The 17,223-nt window shown below is 33.9% G+C and overlaps 2 protein-coding genes across 2 annotated transcripts; both read left to right on the forward strand.

Annotated features, from left to right (window-relative positions):
- The first annotated feature begins 7,137 nt into the window (after positions 1-7,137).
- Positions 7,138-8,013, forward strand: LOC120280502 (LEAF RUST 10 DISEASE-RESISTANCE LOCUS RECEPTOR-LIKE PROTEIN KINASE-like 1.2). Its single transcript, XM_039287361.1, has one exon. The coding sequence runs from the start codon at positions 7,147-7,149 to the stop codon at positions 8,011-8,013; it is 867 nt and encodes a 288-aa protein (XP_039143295.1). The 5' UTR covers positions 7,138-7,146.
- A 4,254-nt stretch (positions 8,014-12,267) lies between these two features.
- Positions 12,268-16,503, forward strand: LOC120279969 (LEAF RUST 10 DISEASE-RESISTANCE LOCUS RECEPTOR-LIKE PROTEIN KINASE-like 1.1). The gene is made up of 4 exons (XM_039286657.1): positions 12,268-12,998; positions 13,093-13,140; positions 13,203-13,445; positions 15,358-16,503. The coding sequence occupies exons 1-4, from the start codon at positions 12,299-12,301 to the stop codon at positions 16,290-16,292; spliced, it is 1,926 nt and encodes a 641-aa protein (XP_039142591.1). The 5' UTR covers positions 12,268-12,298; the 3' UTR covers positions 16,293-16,503.
- The last annotated feature ends 720 nt before the right edge of the window (positions 16,504-17,223 follow it).

Genomic DNA, 17,223 nt, shown 5'->3' on the forward strand with positions numbered 1-17,223 from the left:
CTTATGATTGGGATTTTATTTTTTTTGTTAAAAAAGTTACAAATTGGAGAAAACAATAAAACAAGGAAAGCAACTTAAAGGCTTAGATTAAAGAGTTTGCAACAGTCATCTATCCATCCAGGATGGTCCAAGCCTTTGGAGAAAAGGGATAGGTGCGGGTTTCTTCCTCCAAACCTAGTCAAATCATCAGCAAGTTGATTTGCGTCTTGGTCTATAGTTTTAAGAATAATGTCTAAGAAAGATTCCAGAAGCCGTTTCATTGGATCCAAGGTTTCAACACAATTAGTAGAGTATCTAAACATTTGAATGGCGCTGGAGCAATAAAAAAAAATTATGTCAGGTTTTCAGTTTCTTGAGGTACAATGTTCCAAAGAAAAGTTGATTATGGCAATCTCGGCACTGATTAGAGAGTCTATTTGAATTCTTACAATTCCTACAAGAAGCACATGTTTTTTATTAGTTGTAATTATGAAACTCAGCCCACTAATGTTCAAAGAATTATCCCAAGAAGCATCAATGTAAATGTCAATAATGTAATAGGAAGAGGAAAGGTTTGAGTACTCCCTGAGGAAATAATTTGCAGCTGTGAAATATTCAGTGGTATGGGTCCAAGCGATTGAAGCAATGGAGTTGAAGTTGGGGGTTTTGTGTTGAAAAATCAAATTGTATCTCATCTTCCATATATTCCAAGCAGCCATAACAATAACTGATTTAGCAAAATTATCTCCAATCCAAGAATTAATTTTGCTTATGAGCCATTCACCAGAAATGAGATTCCCAAGAAAATGCAGTTCCAAACGAAGAGATTGGATAATGATAATCCAACAAAAACACACTTTAGAGCAAGACCAAAGTAGATGATCTGAGGTTTCAGAAGCCATTCCACAAAAATGGCAAGTTATGAGAGGTCCCACATTGATGTTGTAGAGATATGCACCAGTGGAAAGTCTATCTTAAGCTAATTTCCAAATAAACATTTTTACATGAGGAATGACTGTAAGCCCCCAAACATAATAACAACCCTTCCAGAAAGTTTGAAGGGGAGAATTATCATTTAAATAATCATAAACAGTAGGTGCAATGGAGGCTTTTAAAGAGCAAGGCCACCAGATCCAGTTATTTTCAGCAGAGAATTCAAAATTAATTATGCTAATCCAACTCCAATCAAGGCTTGGACCAAACAAGTTTTCAAGGAGATTAAAATTCAGGTCACCATCATTCAACAAGTCACCTAAAGAAAAATCTTTAGGAATTCATATGTTCAGGAAAGTAGGCTTGAGATAAATAGGAAGATCCAATAAGCAAGGGTCTTTCCAAAAATCAGTCAACTGAGGGTTGCAGGTAATCATTCTGAAAATCGGCTTCAGGACATCATCAACTTTGCAAATAGAATTATGGAACCAAGAAGCATTGCGAGAAGCAACACAATTCCAAACAAACCAATTTCCATACTTGTTTTTAAAAATATCAACCCAAAGCTTGTTTTTAGAGTTTAAAATTACAAAAACATTTTTGGCCATCAGAGCAAACTTGACATGTCTAAGATTACGAACACCTAAACCCCCCTTGTATTTACTTAGTGTAGTAGTGTCCCAACCAATAGTGCGAAAAGCATTGTTATTGCCATTCCTACCCCAGAGAAAGTTTATGGTAAGCTTGGCAATATTGTTCAAAAATAGTGGCTGGGATAAGGAAAACAGAGAGATAGTAGGTGGGAATAGAGAGATTACTGCTATTAATCAGCACCACTCGATCAGCCGAAGAGAGGGTCAAGTGATTCTAGGATTTAATAGTAGCATCAACTCTATTAATCAGAAAATTGAAGTTGTTTACAGATAATCTATTGGGAGAGATAGACACACCAAGGTAATTGAAAGGAAAATTATCAAGCTTGATAACCAAGATGCTACAAATAGATTTAGCAACTTGCTTGTTAAGCCATAAAGGAAGATAAAGGGCTGATTTGTTCATATTTGGTTTATGACCAGTGAGCTCGCAGTAGATGTTTAGGTAGGAGAGGCAATTATGAGCCGATAATCTTGAAACTTTGGTGACTAGAATCAAATCATCAACAAACATGAGGTTGTTAAAATTTTTTGGAAGATTTGGCTCAAAACTAGGGATTAGATTGATCCTAAGGGCATAGATGAGAATTGCAGAGAGATTTTGGGTAACTAGGATGAACAGAAGGGGGGAGATGGGATCACCCTTTCTAACTCCACGAGAACTAGTGATCTAGGGACTAGGGCTACCATTAATTAAAAAGGAGAAAGAAGCAGAAGAGAGGCAAGACTTCACCCAGGAAATCCAAGCTTTTGGAAATTCCATTCTTTGGAGGGTTGCAATAATAGCTTTCCAATCCACTATATCAAAGGCTTTCTCAATATCTATTTTAGTAATCATCCTAGGGGGAGGTTTCGCTCAATATCAATTGAATGGGTTATCTCTTGGGCGGAAATAATATTATCAAAAGTAGAATGCCTAGAAAGAAAACCATTTTGCTCAGGACCAATTAAATTTGGGATCGCAAGCTTTAGGCGATGCATAAGAATTTTGGAAATCATTTTATAGCAAACATTGCAGAGGAAAATTGGACGAAAGTCAGTAACCGATTGGGGAGAATCTCTTTTAGTAATAAGAACAATATAAGTTTTACCCCAGGAATTTGGAATATTAGAGGTGTTGAAAAAATATAAAATGACATTTAAGAGATGATCACCAATAATACTCCAATAGTAAAGATAAAATTTAACGTTGAAATAGTCCGGCCAAGACTTTTCACACGGGGCATAGATCTAAGAGTGTGAAAGACTTCACCTTTGGAAACAGGTTTAGTCAATGCACTCTTATCCACAAAAGACAAAGTGGGAAAATTATCGGGAAGCACAGAAATAGTTTGAGCAAGATTAAAAGAGGAAGAAGAAGACCACATATTTTTATAAAAGTTCAAAAAGCAACTTTCAATATCCTCCGAGAAGTAAAGATATTACCTGCATTATCCCTCAAGGCATTGATCTTACTTTTATGACGACGAACTTTAGCAGCCCAATGAAAATAATTAATAGTTTTGTCACCTTTCTCCATTCATTGAAGTCTTGCACATAGTTGAAGTAGATTTAGAGATTTCTACATTTTTGATTTCTTGCTCAATATTCTGAATTTCAATGTCAATAGAGCCCATACCAGAAGCTTTCCACCAGATAATATTTTTCTTAGTGCAAGCAATAGAGTAAGGAAAGGCATGCATAGATAAAGAAATCAAATTTGAATTCCAAGCTTTTAAGATACAAGGATGACATTCATCATAGTCTAACCAAAGATTATCAAACCGAAAGATTTTGGTTTTTTGATGAGAGTAAATTTGAGCAGTTAAAAATAAAGGGGCATGATCGAAATTTGTTCGAGCAAGATAACGATTGTGAAAAGAATAAAAAGTTGAAATCCAATCCGAGTTTGCAAGAAATCGGTCAAGCAGAGCCCAACGACTAGCTAAATCGGTTTGGCCATTGCACCAGGTATAGTCTGGCCCCACAAACCCTAGACCAAAATGATGATTTGTAAGGGTAAAATCATAACATAAACTTGATTTGGAGACATAGTTTCGAAAAAAAAAAACCGCATTTTTTCTCATTAGCTGAAGTAATGGCGTTGAAATCACCCGCTAAAAGCCAAAGGATGTTTAGAGAAGACATACCAGATAAGCTCCGCCAAAAGATTTTTTTGCCCAGATATTACCTGGGAGTTATACATGACAGAAAGAATCCAAGAGTTATTCTCCTTCGTGATCAAAAGGTGGAGAGACAAACGAGTAGTAACAATTGGGGTGACAGTACTAATGGCACGAGACCAAAGGAATATAATGCCTTCAGAGAGTCCACAAGCATGCATAGCAGCCCAATCCCAATCTCTACTGAACCTTGTATAGAAATGATAAATACGATTTAGATTTGATTTAGTCTCAACTAAACAAATAATGTTAGGATTTAAACGAATCATGAAATCTTTAACGCGATCAATGGTATGAGGGTTTGAGACCCCACGACAGTTCCAACAGATTTTTTTTTTGTAGAAATCATAAACAATAATAGAGAAAAAGAGATGGATTAATGAGTGGCAAATTTGCGTCCCTTCTTAGATATGGTATTGCCTTTGCTGGGATCTCTCCTTGCTAAGGTTTCCAATTTAATGTCTCTTTGATATTGAAGAAGGAGCATGCCATCCTCTGGTTCCATACTTGAATCAGTATCATCTTCCATATTTTGGTCTTTTGAGAGGGGTTGAGAGAGGGCTTCCTTAACTCGGATCACCATCAGCAAGTGGTTGGAATCATCACCTAACTCAGCCAAGCGAGGATGAGGAGCGGCCGCTGGGTTTACCGAGGAGAAAAGCATGGGCTGAATTGAAATGTCTTGGGAGTTGGGAAAGGGAGAAGGCTTTAAAAGAATCCAAGAGTTGTTTTCAGGGTGATCTTTAGAAACTATGGCTTTAGGATCACGCGAGGAGTCAAGAAAGGGGTGAATGCTCGCATCATTGGGATTTTAGAAAGGCACCTCCTAAACTTTTTTCCATTAAATAATTAATTTAATCAACGGGCAAAGACGCATCGGATGGGGATGTCGAGGAGAAGTGATAATTGATTAACGCGGGCTTCCTTTTCCACATCGCGGCAAACCACCACGACCAGGGAAAGGGTTTGAGTTTTCTGCCACATATCGAGCATGCATCCACGAAGGAGAGCATGTCAAGATCGCAGTCATCTTTCTCCTTATGAGGGTTTCGGCTGCCTTCATGACCGTCAAACCGGACACAACCGCGACCACGACCACGACCTTCGTTGGTTCTTGGTTTTAACCAGGGGCCATAATCTAAGAATTGTTTCAGTTCTGCTTAAATGAAATCTGGGGATCTTTTGAGATATCAACAGAGCCTTCCTGTTCTTTTCTTGCCCCATCAAGCTACATGGCTTGTTGATCTAGCTCCAGTTCTTGTACCAACAGTACAGAGGGCATTGAACGAACAACATCATGCTGTCGATTGTTAGCAAATTTACATTGTGCTTCACTGTGATCCACACGTCCACACTTATAGCAAAACACCGGTAATTTCTGGTAAAGAACTAGAACGAAAACAATGTTAACTCCATAATTTATCCAAGTTCCCTTTTACAAAGGTTGCTCTAAGTCTAATTCCACACAAACGCGTGCAAATTTAGCCCGGGATCTGTTAAGAGTATGCTCATCAACCTTGAGGACTTTTCCAAATTAAGAAGCTATGGTTTCGAGGAGTTCACCACCCTAGAGCTCCATGGGAACATGATGCAGCTGAATCCAGACGGTTGCATTGAAAGATTTTCAAAAGCAAGCGGGAAGGATTCTATCCATGCTGATGATTGAAGAATTCGGCCTGCAATTGTCCAAGGACCTTCCCAAAGGGGCCGGCTTTGCATTTCTGGAGATTCAAAACGTATGAAATAAAAACCATTTGGTAAGTCCGCTACTGTGAAGCCATCGAGACCTCTTTAGGCTTCAACAAGTGCGAGTTTAGCTTGATCAAGTGGGAGAGCTTTCCCCAGAAATTTGGCGTATAATGAGGATCACATGTTGTCTTTGGCTTGGTTACATAGCTCATAATCTATGTTAACACAAATTTGGATGGAGTTTTTCAACTTGAGGAAGTGGTCTTTCTGAAGATGAAGTGGAGGTTCAAAAGGATTTTCTTGCCTGTTAGATCCAATAATTTTGACCCAAGAGACAGTTGTAAATGTTCTAGAAGGAGATTTAGGTTGAAGAGAGGCAGCAAGGGCCATTTTACCCCCACCTGGCGAGGCTAGAGGTGGGGAGAGTGCGGACGTTTTAGAGGAGCAAGAGTTTCAAAGGTTTCAGAGCATTTGGGTGTTAATTATTCGCAAAAATGCAAGATGGTCGGCAACGCGAAATTTTATTGTTTCACTATACCAACATTCTCATCTTGCCTGTTTAAAGTATTTAGAAGTTGTGGATACCCCTAGTGAGGTTACCTACACTTTAGGTGATCATAAAGTTTTGTTAAGTACAAAATACCGCATCAGATTATATTAATTAATAAAAATAAATAATTATGTATATATTTAATTAATTTGCATATGATTAATTTAATATATAATTGTGTTATTTTATTAAAATTTCACAAATGTCTAATAAATAATAATATTGAATATGAAATATACAATTAATATTGTTTTTTAATAAATTAATATTAATCAATTAATTAACCAATCAATATTTATATGAATTTCGTGACCTCCCTATCTAAGCCTCACAAGAATGAAATACACCCAATTTAGCATAGTTTTAAATCCAACCAAATCCCATTATAAAATATTTGTAACTACTTTGAGTTTGTTAAATCCAACAAAACAAATATCAGATTTTGAAAGATTTTATAGCTTCAATTACATGTACTTTTAAATTTAACAAAACAAAAACAAAGTAAAAGATTTCGGCTTTCAATGCTAAAGAGTTGTTTTAATAGAGTTCATGAGTCATGACTCCGGAGCATGCAACGCATGTCAAGACTCTCTGAGCTGAGATTTTCATTGCCAAAACTTAATCATTGTTTTTTCTAATTATTTTTTTTTTATTTCCCCCATTTTAGGAGACAACAGCTAACAAGCCCATAAATGTTGACAAGAATAAATTGGATTCCATCTCTGATTTCTTTTTCTAGAAAGTCAATACCAATATTAGGCTACCCAAAAGACCCGTCGAAGATTTGGTCACTTTAGTCAAATGTATTTCACAAACCATAATTCATCAAAATTCAACCAGAAAAAGGGCTAAACAAACACCAAAAAAAATCATACAAGTACATGCAGAAAACAACACAATCTTAGTTCATCCAATTCGGCATATGTTCAATTCAGAGATGAATACTGAAAATTTCGGAAACCATAGTCTCTGAATCATGCGGCAATTAGATTTAAATTCAAGTCACTGTCACCTTTTCTCTATGGCTCACATTGCATTTTCAACAAGTGCATAAAATTCCACTAATGTGCATCACAATGTTGATCACTTTATATAGGCCTTAACTCCTTCACATACATACACACACACAAAGACACACAAACCTCTTTCATTTTCTCTTCTCCAACTCATCATCTGCAACATGACTCCAAACTCATTACTTATCTTCAGAAATCCATCTCTTCTCTTAATTCTATCATCTTTATTTGTATTAATCTCAGTTACCACTCCAACTATGAATTACTGCAAGCCTATAAGCTGTGGTCATCTCCCAAACATTAGCTATCCATTTTGGCTGGCAGAGAAGCATCCATCTTACTGTGGCTATCCATCCTTTAAAGTCTCTTGCCAAAACAACATGTCAATTCTTAGTATGTCTGATAGTTTCCAAATTCTCAATATATTTTATGAGAACCAATCTGTTGTTCTTAATGATACCAAGTTAGATACAAGTACATGCTCATTTCCTAATTCCGATCTCAGTTTTGGTCTTTCGTTGTTCGAGATTAGCTCTGTTAACAGAGAACTCTCCTTCTTCTCCTGCAATAGCTCTCATTTTCCACCTGATTCTGTTAGTGTCCCTTGTCAGCCTCTGAACATTAGTTTACAACTTAGTAATGATAATTGGGTAGATGCAAAGCCGAAACCTTCATTAAGTTCTTGTCAGGTTGCGAGAAGGCCGGTTTTGGGATATGCAGGAGCTAAAAGCAGTGATTATGCAGTTCTTCTGAGGAGAGGATTTCTGCTGAAATGGAATGTGACTGATTGCACTGAGTGTAAACAGAGCAATGGCGAGTGCGGCTACGATGACGAAAGGGAGAGTTTTATGTGTATTTGCGATGATCGGCGTCATTTGAAGCATTGCAGTGAGTTTCTTCCATTTCTTTCGTTTTTACTTTCAGTGATTTTGATCTTTTATTTACTTTTCTTTCCTCTATCATCCAATTCATCTTCATTAAAAGCAAGAAATTTGCTAGTAAGTGATGAAAACTATTCTTTGGCTACCTGATGACTACTTGGTCCATGACAAATCAGTTAACAGTTCTAAGTCTTCGGTTATGAAACTTTCGGAGAAATTATTTTTTGGCTTCTTATTCATCCAATAAATCAAAGACGTTGGCTTCTTATTCATCCAATAAATCAAAGACGACGATGATAAACGAGTAGAAGACTAAATCCTCGTTAATTTTGAAAGCAAAATGGTTGACTTTCATTATTTGAATGCAGGAGTGAGTTTATTCCTTTGCATATTGTTTATCAATTTCATTCGTTTATAAGAAGCTAGATAGTGACTAAGTAAATTTTGAATCCATGTCTTCTTTGACCATAGAAAATGTGCCTTATCAACTGGGCAATCAATAGTAAGAATTTTCAAGTCTTCAGTTTCAAAACTTCTAAAAATTAACCAAAGATGAGTAGAAACTTAAATAGATTCTGAAAGCAAATTAGTTTTTTTAACAATGTTTACAAGCCACACACCACACACACCTCAATTCCTTAACATGTTTCAGAAAAGAGTCGAATCTTCAAATTTCCGCATAAGAGTTAATCGCACTACCACTTGCTTAATTATTGCAGCAATGAGGACTTTTCTTTTCTTAAATCGATTTCTAAGCTTCACTTGCTATATATATATATATATATATATATATATATGTAAGTAATAAAGCGCACATGTGAATTTCAGCATTGCTCATATGTCTGTCAAACTCTTCCTTCTCATTTCCAATCTTTGAATCCTTTCCTTGTGGAAATGATATCGAAATCAAACCCCCTTTCTTCGCAAATACTGCCGACCAATCTTTCCAAGAAACTTGCAAAGATTTCTTAGGAAGGTTTCAAACCAAATATTCGATTAAACAACCAAGAATACATTGTGAAATATATCAACTACACAGAGCACACCATCATCATAATCGAAGACAAGAAACTCACCAATCTCTTCAATGAATCCCACTGTCTTTTACTAACCAACTTATGTCTCATTTGCTTTAATTATTTTTTGGTTTGAATTAGTTAAATACTCCGTTCCGTTTTACTCATAATAGAGTTTTTTTTTTTAATTTATCTATTAAAAATTTTGTCCTGGTTTTTCAAATTAATCTTTTTATAATTATTGTACTACTACAACTCCCAATAAATCCTATTTAATTATGTATTTTTCAAAACATATTTTAAATAAAGTAATATTGAAAAGTTAACATAATTTTTATAAATTTTAAGTTATTAATTAATTTTAATCAATTTTTTAAAATTAGTTTAAATTAAATAAAATTGATAAGTAAAAAGAACGCGGGAAATTAGAGATGGCAATTTGTACCCTACCTGATGGGTATACCTGTACCCGTACCTAGTCAAAGAGGGTAATACCCTCTTTGACCGAGTACGGGTACGGGTAAAGGTATTACCCGTTAGTTTTTGAGTGGGTACGGGTCGGATAAAGATATGCCTCTACCCTACCCGTACTCTTACCCTTACCCTTACTCTTGCAGATTAGCGAGTGCAGGTGCACTCTCATATAGGGATGGCAGCGGGTAGGGGTATGGGTAGGGGTATGCTCAAAACCCCTACCCGTGCACTGTAACCCCTCACCCCATACTCACGACCCGTACCCGCTCTGAGGGTAAAAAAATCATACCCTTACCCTTACATGCAGTATCCCGCTTACTCGTTATTCCCATTGTTCAAATTATCGAATTAAATTTAAATAATAATAAAAAAATAAATTAATTATACATTATATTCGATCTTTAAACACATGTCCATAATTTCAAAAATTACAAGTTGATATATATTTGTTTATCTTAAATTATATAATCACATAAAAAAATGAGCATTTATTTAGAACTCGATAGTAACTCTACCTTTTGTTTTGTTCATGTTTAACTATCTTGGTTTTTGTTTTAAATTTTTTTCATATATCTACTATTTATATTTTTATATAGCTTCAAATTTTTATAAATATCTAGTAAGATTTTTGAATATAAAAAAATATTATAAGTAATTCCTAAGTTATATCCAATTGATTTTTTTATTAGTATCTTATTTTTTCGGGGATGTTTTTATAATTTATAGAATAAATTATTATAACATTATTTTTTTATATTTGTTTATTTTTTTAAATTTAATTATGATTTTTTTAATATATATCTAAAAATTCAATTTTGATAATATTATCAAATATAAATATAGAAATTAAATAAAATTTAAAATAATATATTAAGAGAAAATTTGAAGTATTATTTTTCAAATTAATCATCATGAAAAATAGATATTGAGTAAATGTTTAGTTTAATAAAAAATATATATATATATATATATATATATATATGAAAGGAGTAAAGGAATGCAGGTGCGGGTTTTCACTGCACCCTCTTCAACAGGTAAGGGTAAGGGTAAGGAGTGCGGGTAGGGGTGAGGGCATACCCTGCACCCGACCCTGCAGCTCAAAAACTAACGGGTAATACCCTTACCGTGCAGTCCCGGTCGAAAGAGGGTAATACCCTCTTTGACCCAGGGCATCTGATACCCGTCGGGTAGGGTACAAATTGCCATCTCTACTCTCATATATATATATATATATAATTTTTTTTATTAAACTAAACATTTACTCACAATTTACTCCATATCTATTTTCATGGTGATTAATTTGAAAATAATACTTCAAATTTTCTCTTAATATATTATTTTAAATTTTATTTAATTTCTATATTTATATTTGATAATATTATCAAAATTGAATTTTAGATATATATTAAGAATTTTTAATTAAATTAAAAAAATAAATAAATATAAAAATTAATGTTATAATAATTTATTCTATAAATTATAAGAACATCCTGAAAAATAAGATACTAATAAAAAATCAATTGGATATAACTTATGAGAATTACTTATAATATTTTTTATATTCAAAATCTTACTAGATATTTATAAAATTTGAAGCTATATAAAATATAAATAGTAGATATATGAAAAAATTTTAAACAAAAACCAAGATGGTTAAACATGAACAAAACAAAAGGTAGAGTTACCATTAAGTCCTAAATAGACGTCATTTTTATGTGATTATATAATTTAAGATAAACAAATATATATCAACTTGTAATTTTGAATTTATGGACATGTGTTTAAAGATTGTAATATAATGTATAATTAATTTATTTTTATTATTATTTAAATTTAATTCGATAATTTGAACAATGGGTAAGCGGGTACCCTGCGGGTAAGGGTAAGGGTATGATTTTTTTTACCCTGAAGGGTACGGGTATGAGGTAGGAGTCACAGGTACGAGTAAGGGTTTTGACATACCCTACCTATACCGTACCCGTTGCCATCCCTATAGAAAATATGTTATTACAAATGGAGGTTAATTAATGATTAATGATTAATTATTCAATCTCTTTCTCTCCATAAATGATAAGGAAAATGACTTTATGCTTGTCAACTTGGGAACTAGACCTTGACTCATATGACTCAAAATTCAAAAAAACTAAAATTCCTTTGTTCCCACCTACACTAAACATTTTAATTTTAGTGCTAGCACCAAAAGTTTGCGTGTGGGGGCAAAGCAAATCACACGCAAAAAGCCACAAGTTCCACCTTTCAAGTCTTATCCTTTATTTTTTTATAATATATATATATATAGACTTTAAAAAAAAAAATCAAACAAAGGAATTTTTAACAAGAAAAAACAATGAAATAACGAATAGTGATAATTCATAATTAAATGTAAATTGGTTGGTTTTTTTATTTTTAATTAATTTAATAATTCGATTATTTTATTTAAAATTTACATATATATATATATATATATATATATATATATATTGTTATGAAATAAAATAGTTTATTCATTTTTTTTTATAAAACTTACTTTATTCTAAAAATTATTCATATTAATAAATACAAAATAAAATAAAATACAACACAACACAATTTTTTTTTTCATCCATTTATTTTGTAAATCAAATATTTGTATTATAACTCAACCACATGTATTATCTTGTATGACTTGAGTTATTCTCACTTGGTTCTTGTCTCAATCTAGATTTGTTTTATTTATATTGATATTTTATTAAAATTATTCCATGCTAGCTTAATATTTTATTAAAAAATAATAATTTAATTTTCCATAATATGACTTTTATTTTTTGTTCCCATGAAACCACCATTGAGTTTTCACATTAGTTTGTCTAATTGCCTACTGTCTAAGTTAACAATAATGGAATGGTGAAAGCCATTATAACAAGGCACTTCCCTTGCTCTTCTTCCATTCTACTCCACTTCTTGAAATGTCTCTTCTCTTCACCTACCTCTCTTTCCTCTTCCTCTGTTTCCATCTCCCTCATCTTTCATCATGTTCTTGCTCTTCTTCCCTTAACTCATGCAAACAATTCAGTACTTCACCCAACAAAACTGCATATCCAAAATCTTTCAATCTCTGCTGCAATGAAACCACAAACCAAACCATGATCAGATTCAATAATTCTGGTCCTCTGTTCCAGTTGAAAAATCTCTCAATTCCACAACATAAACTTGTTTTCTTGGAGCCTGAGCTTTCCTCCCCACTCAACAAACAAAACTGCAGTTTCATGTACAATTTCATTCTGCCACTCCAAAACTTCAATCTCTCTTTTTGTCATAATCTTCTCCTAGATGAACAGCTATTAATCTTTGATTGCAATAAGTTAGAGAATACCTTTAACCATGAAGTCCTTCTTGAGTTTAATGGAAGAATTCCTTGCAAAATCTACAACTTCTATTTGGCCAATAAGAAATTAGATAGTCAAATATTTCAGGCTCTTCCTTCTTACTGTAAGACCAATAGGAGTCCTTCATATGAGTGGACATTCTCATTCAGTGATGATGGAGTCCTTGATCTTCTCTCTGTTGGATTCTCTAATCAGTTGGAGCTAAAGCAGGAATGCTTTAATTGTGGAGTCATAGGAAGTGGTTGCAGTGTTAATGGTGGTCATAAAACTGTTTGTCAGGGTATACTTTGCTTGAAAATTGAAAATCTTACTTGTTTTACTTGCATTTTAAAACATTCTCATGTGTTCTTTGTTTTGTTTTTTTTTTTTTGCAGAGGATGAGAAGAAGAAGAGGAAACAGAGGATTGAGATTATAATTATAGGTAACTATTGAAATGAATCAAAAGAGTGTTATGTTTTGGATTTAATGTTGTTTATTTTTTAGGTGTTAGTGCTGGAACTGGTGCATCACTTGTAGTGTTTGGCTTCTTGTTTTGGCACAAACGTTGGAAGAGGAATAAGAAATCTACAATAACTCTTGGAAGAAGCTATTCTGCAGAGAGTTCTTCAATGAGAGAAGACACAGGGTATACTTCAATTTTCTCTTATAGGGAACTCCAAGAAGCTACTGATAACTTCAGTGAGTCAAAGGAGCTTGGAGATGGTGGCTTTGGCACTGTTTATAAAGGTACCATTGATCTTCACTCTGATAACTTGTGCTTATCCACCAAATGTCTTTGATCAGTAAGTAATGACCGGTTTTTAAGTAATTACAAATTTTAAATTGGTCAGTTATTAGATAATCCAATGGTAAAGCACAAGAGTGCAAAGAGAGAGAGAGTAAGAGTTTGAATATGTACTGTACATAAACATAGGTGTGGGTCCCCTATGGGAGAAACAGTGGTTTCACCTCTTAAAAGTTGCAAAACAAGAGAATTTATTTAGGAGGTTTATAAAACACTATAACTGGTGTACCTCCGTACATGTTTATCTTTTTGACAATTCTTTAAATGAGGGGCGATTGTCGCCTATTAGTCAAAAAAATAATAATAATAATAAATAAATAATAATAATAATCTAAACTAATAGAGCATTATAATAGGCTCGATCTCTTTTAATCGACGAGAGGAGAGTTAGCCTTTGATTAACCCCTTTTTTTTTTAGTAATTACAAATTCTAGAATAACATAACACAAGATATTGAGAGCTTTATCATGGGCTTAACCTTTTTTAATCGATGAGAGGGGAGTTTTTTTCTTATCAACTTGTTTTTTTAGTAATTATAAATTTTAGACTAACAAAACACAAGATACCGAGAGCTTTATAATTGATTAGGCCTCTTTTAGTCAGTGAAAGAGAGGTTTGTTTTTGATCGATTTATTTTTTAGTAATTATAAATTATAAACTAATAGAACGCAAAATATTTAGAGCTTGATAATATTCTAGACCTCTCTTTGTTAATCAAGTAATTTTAAGTTTAAATCCTTACGCGTATAAATATTTAGAGGGGTTTTTTTTTACAGGATTTTTAGTATCAACAATTTTTAATTTAAAGTTTGTGGTTCTTTGATAATCAGTGGGTTCCTTGTGGGAGGATATTGTTTCCTTTCTCTTCATAGTTGTATGGTAGGGGATTTATTAATTTAGTTTGGTTCATAAAATAATTTATAGGTATACACATGATATGACTCTAATTATTTCATATGATGTCAGTTGAGTTAATAAATCTCTTGGGAGATATTAAATCGTCGTAATTGATGCATCATTATATTTATTTGTTCATATTCTTTGTGAGACTGAGTTTGTTATTTTTGTTAAATTTTTTTTAAAAGATATAATAATAATGCACCTTTATTCTTCTTCCACCACTTGCATATTCTTTCCCATTTTTTTTTTTCAATAAAATTATAAACAAAATATTTTATAGTGGAGAAAGAAAACTCAAGTTGGCCTACTTTGAATGTGACCAGTGTGTTACATCACCTCTCCATCATAAAAAACCAATTTATATGCATCTTATTCAAACACATTAATATAAAGACAACAAGGGATGTGAAAAAGATAGATTAGATTAGTACCAAAAAAAAAAAAACATTTAATGAATTTTTAAAAATTAACTATATAAGAGGGAGAGAGACTCTTCTATCTTTTTAGTTACAAGTCAAGTCCTATGTTTTCATACAGAATAAATAGTACTAATTAATATCTTTTTAGTTACAAGTCAAGTCCTATTTTTTTCATAAAGTATAAATAGTACTAATACACAGTACATAAGCACATGATCAAATTTATGTGTCTACTCATGCATTCCCCAAGTACTAAAGGACTTGCATTAAACAAGTGTTTTGCCAACACAAATTTTTAATAATAATTATTTTTTCCCATCTAAAAATATTAGTAGAAATCTACAAATATTTACAACGAACGCAATCTAACTATTATATATATATATATATATAATTAAATATAAACAACAATACTATTTAACAATTTTGGAACCAGTTTGTGTCTGTTTCTCTCTATCACCTAACTATTGCATACGGTAACATTTAAAATTATTTTTTTATTATTTAAAAAAAATAAATAACACATGTTTTTCAGGCATACTCCAAGATGGCAGAACCGTCGCAATAAAACGCTTATACGGGAACAACTACAAAAGAGCCGAGCAATTCATGAACGAAGTTGCCATCCTCTCCCGTCTCCGCCACCAAAACCTCGTCTCTCTTTACGGCTCCACCTCCCGCCACAGCCGTGAACTCCTCCTCGTCTACGAGTTCATTCCCAACGGCACCGTCGCCGACCACCTCCACGGTCACCTCTACCACCGCTCCCCTCTTCCCTGGCCTATCCGCCTCAACATCGCCATTCAAACCGCCACTGCTCTCACCTATCTCCACGCCATCCAACCTCCCATCATCCACCGTGACGTCAAAACTACCAACATCCTTCTTGACCAAAACTTCAACGTCAAAGTCGCTGACTTTGGACTCTCTAGACTTGTTCCGGTGGATGCCACTCATGTCTCCACTGCACCGCAAGGCACACCGGGGTACTTGGATCCTGAGTATTACCGGTGTTATAGACTCACTGATAAGAGTGATGTTTATAGTTTTGGAGTTGTGTTAATGGAGTTGATCAGTTCGAAGCCTGCGGTGGATGTGAGGAGGAGTAGGAGTGAGATAAACTTGGCGAGCATGACGGTGGAGAAGATGCAGAGGAATGAGTTGGAAGAGCTTGTGGATTGGAGGATGTTTGGGGAGGAGGAGGAGGAGGAGGAGGGGAAGGGGATGAGGATGGTGAAGGTGGTGGGGGAGTTGGCGTTTAGGTGTTTGCAAGGGGAGAGGGATTTGAGACCGGCGATAAAGGAAGTGTTGGAAGTGTTGGAAGGTGTGGTGAGGTTGGAGGATGGGTTGGTGGTGGAGAGGGATGGTGGTGGTGGTGGTGGTGGGAAGAGGGAGGGGCCGGAGTCGCCGGACACGGTGATGGAGCCGGTTTGGAGGAGTGAGGACACCACACCGGGGACTAGTTTGTAGTGGGGTTTGAGGTTGAGGTTTTGTCTTGTTGTTATATATTATTAATTAGTGTGTTTTGTTGTTGGAGATTAGGAGATAATTGGATGTATATAGATGAGATGAGATGAGGTGATCTTTTTTCTTTTTCTTTTTCTTTTTCTTTTGGTTATATATATATATATATATATATAAAGTGTGAATAATGACACTAATAATGATGATAATTACAGCTTTTTTGCAGTGATGTTTTTCTCTCCTGAGTGAGGGATTAGCTTACTCTCAAAACAATTGAGTTGAGTGAATTGTTGGCATTATAATTGATATTTTATTTATTTTTTTAATTAAAAATTTGGGAGAGTAACTAATAATCTTTGATCTCATAGTCAATTGATACTGGGTTTATTATATAAAGTGTTTTTTTGGAAAGAATACGATATCATATCTCATGATTCTTATAAGGTGTGGGTACAAGTGGGGAAAGGGATTAACTCCTCACATATACACGTCCCTAATTTTCCTTAAATGAGAGGTGCTTGAAATCTATTTGTCAAACTAAAAAAGTTGAGAGATTACAAGTAACCAATTAGTGGCAACAGAACCACGAAACAAAACATGGGGAAGTGGGTTGGAACTCTTCACTTCGGTGATTTCAGAGTTAACTTCAATGAAACAAACACACCCTAAGTAAGAGTCAAGTAAACCTGTAAAAAAAAAAAAACTAAAATTAAAAAATCAGAAGAAACAATCAAAAAATTTATTATTCAGAATCAAATAAAAAAACAAAAACAAAGCCTCTGAATTTCCCACATAAGATATTCTTGTATTATTGAGAAAGTGAGTTTGAATCTCAACTCACCCATAATAAAGACATGGGTATTGTAGAGCTTTCATTTGTGGTAACTTTTTCATGTGTGTATGTATACATAAAAGGAAAAATCACCCATCAACAAAG

This window comes from Dioscorea cayenensis, chromosome 17 (genome assembly GCF_009730915.1).
Source record: "Dioscorea cayenensis subsp. rotundata cultivar TDr96_F1 chromosome 17, TDr96_F1_v2_PseudoChromosome.rev07_lg8_w22 25.fasta, whole genome shotgun sequence".
Classification (NCBI taxonomy): domain Eukaryota; kingdom Viridiplantae; phylum Streptophyta; class Magnoliopsida; order Dioscoreales; family Dioscoreaceae; genus Dioscorea; species Dioscorea cayenensis.

Bases quoted from the DNA above. Each gene is read 5' to 3' on its own strand.
- LOC120280502 (XM_039287361.1), top strand. From the start codon at position 7,147: ATGACTCCAAACTCATTACTTATCTTCAGAAATCCATCTCTTCTCTTA.
- LOC120279969 (XM_039286657.1), top strand. From the start codon at position 12,299: ATGTCTCTTCTCTTCACCTACCTCTCTTTCCTCTTCCTCTGTTTCCAT. The intron at 13,141-13,202 runs GTAACTATTGAA...TTTATTTTTTAG, and splicing joins GATTGAGATTATAATTATAG to GTGTTAGTGCTGGAACTGGT. The intron at 13,446-15,357 runs GTACCATTGATC...CATGTTTTTCAG, and splicing joins CTTTGGCACTGTTTATAAAG to GCATACTCCAAGATGGCAGA.